Consider the following 485-nt stretch of genomic DNA (forward strand, 5'->3'; position numbering starts at 1 on the left):
CGTATTCATACAGGGGAAAAACCATATCGCTGTGATGTCTGTGGAAAATCATTCGCTAGAAGTAGTGTATTAATTAGTCACAAACGTATTCATACAGGAGAAAAACCATATGAGTGTGATATCTGTGGTAAATCATTCTCTGTAGGAAGCACCTTAATTAAACACAAACGCATTCATACAGGAGAGAAGCCATATCAATGTAATATCTGTGGTAAATCATTCCTTGAAAAATCTCAGGTAACTTCTCACAAACGTATTCACACGGGAGAGAAGCCATATCACTGTGAATTCTGCGGTAAATCCTTCAAAGAAAATTGTCACTTAACCAACCATAAACGTGTCCACACTGGTGAGAGACCATATCGTTGTCGGGTCTGTGGGAAATCATTTTCTCAAACAAGTTACTTAAACGTACACATCAAACGTATTCATTCAGGAGAGAAGCACATTCGTACACAAGAGAAACCACATCACTGTGATTTCTG

The 485-nt window shown here is 38.4% G+C and overlaps 1 protein-coding gene across 1 annotated transcript; it reads left to right on the forward strand.

The window, feature by feature from the left end:
- Positions 1 to 3: 3 nt before the first annotated feature.
- On the forward strand, positions 4 to 475 carry LOC106867069 (zinc finger protein 3; the record flags this gene model as incomplete). Its single annotated transcript, XM_014934175.2, has 1 exon — positions 4 to 475. A coding segment is annotated over one exon (472 nt), but the record flags the coding sequence as incomplete, so codon positions are not given.
- Positions 476 to 485: the final 10 nt, after the last annotated feature.

The sequence above is a fragment of the Octopus bimaculoides genome, unplaced genomic scaffold (assembly GCF_001194135.2).
Source record: "Octopus bimaculoides isolate UCB-OBI-ISO-001 unplaced genomic scaffold, ASM119413v2 Scaffold_279382, whole genome shotgun sequence".
NCBI lineage: Eukaryota > Metazoa > Mollusca > Cephalopoda > Octopoda > Octopodidae > Octopus > Octopus bimaculoides.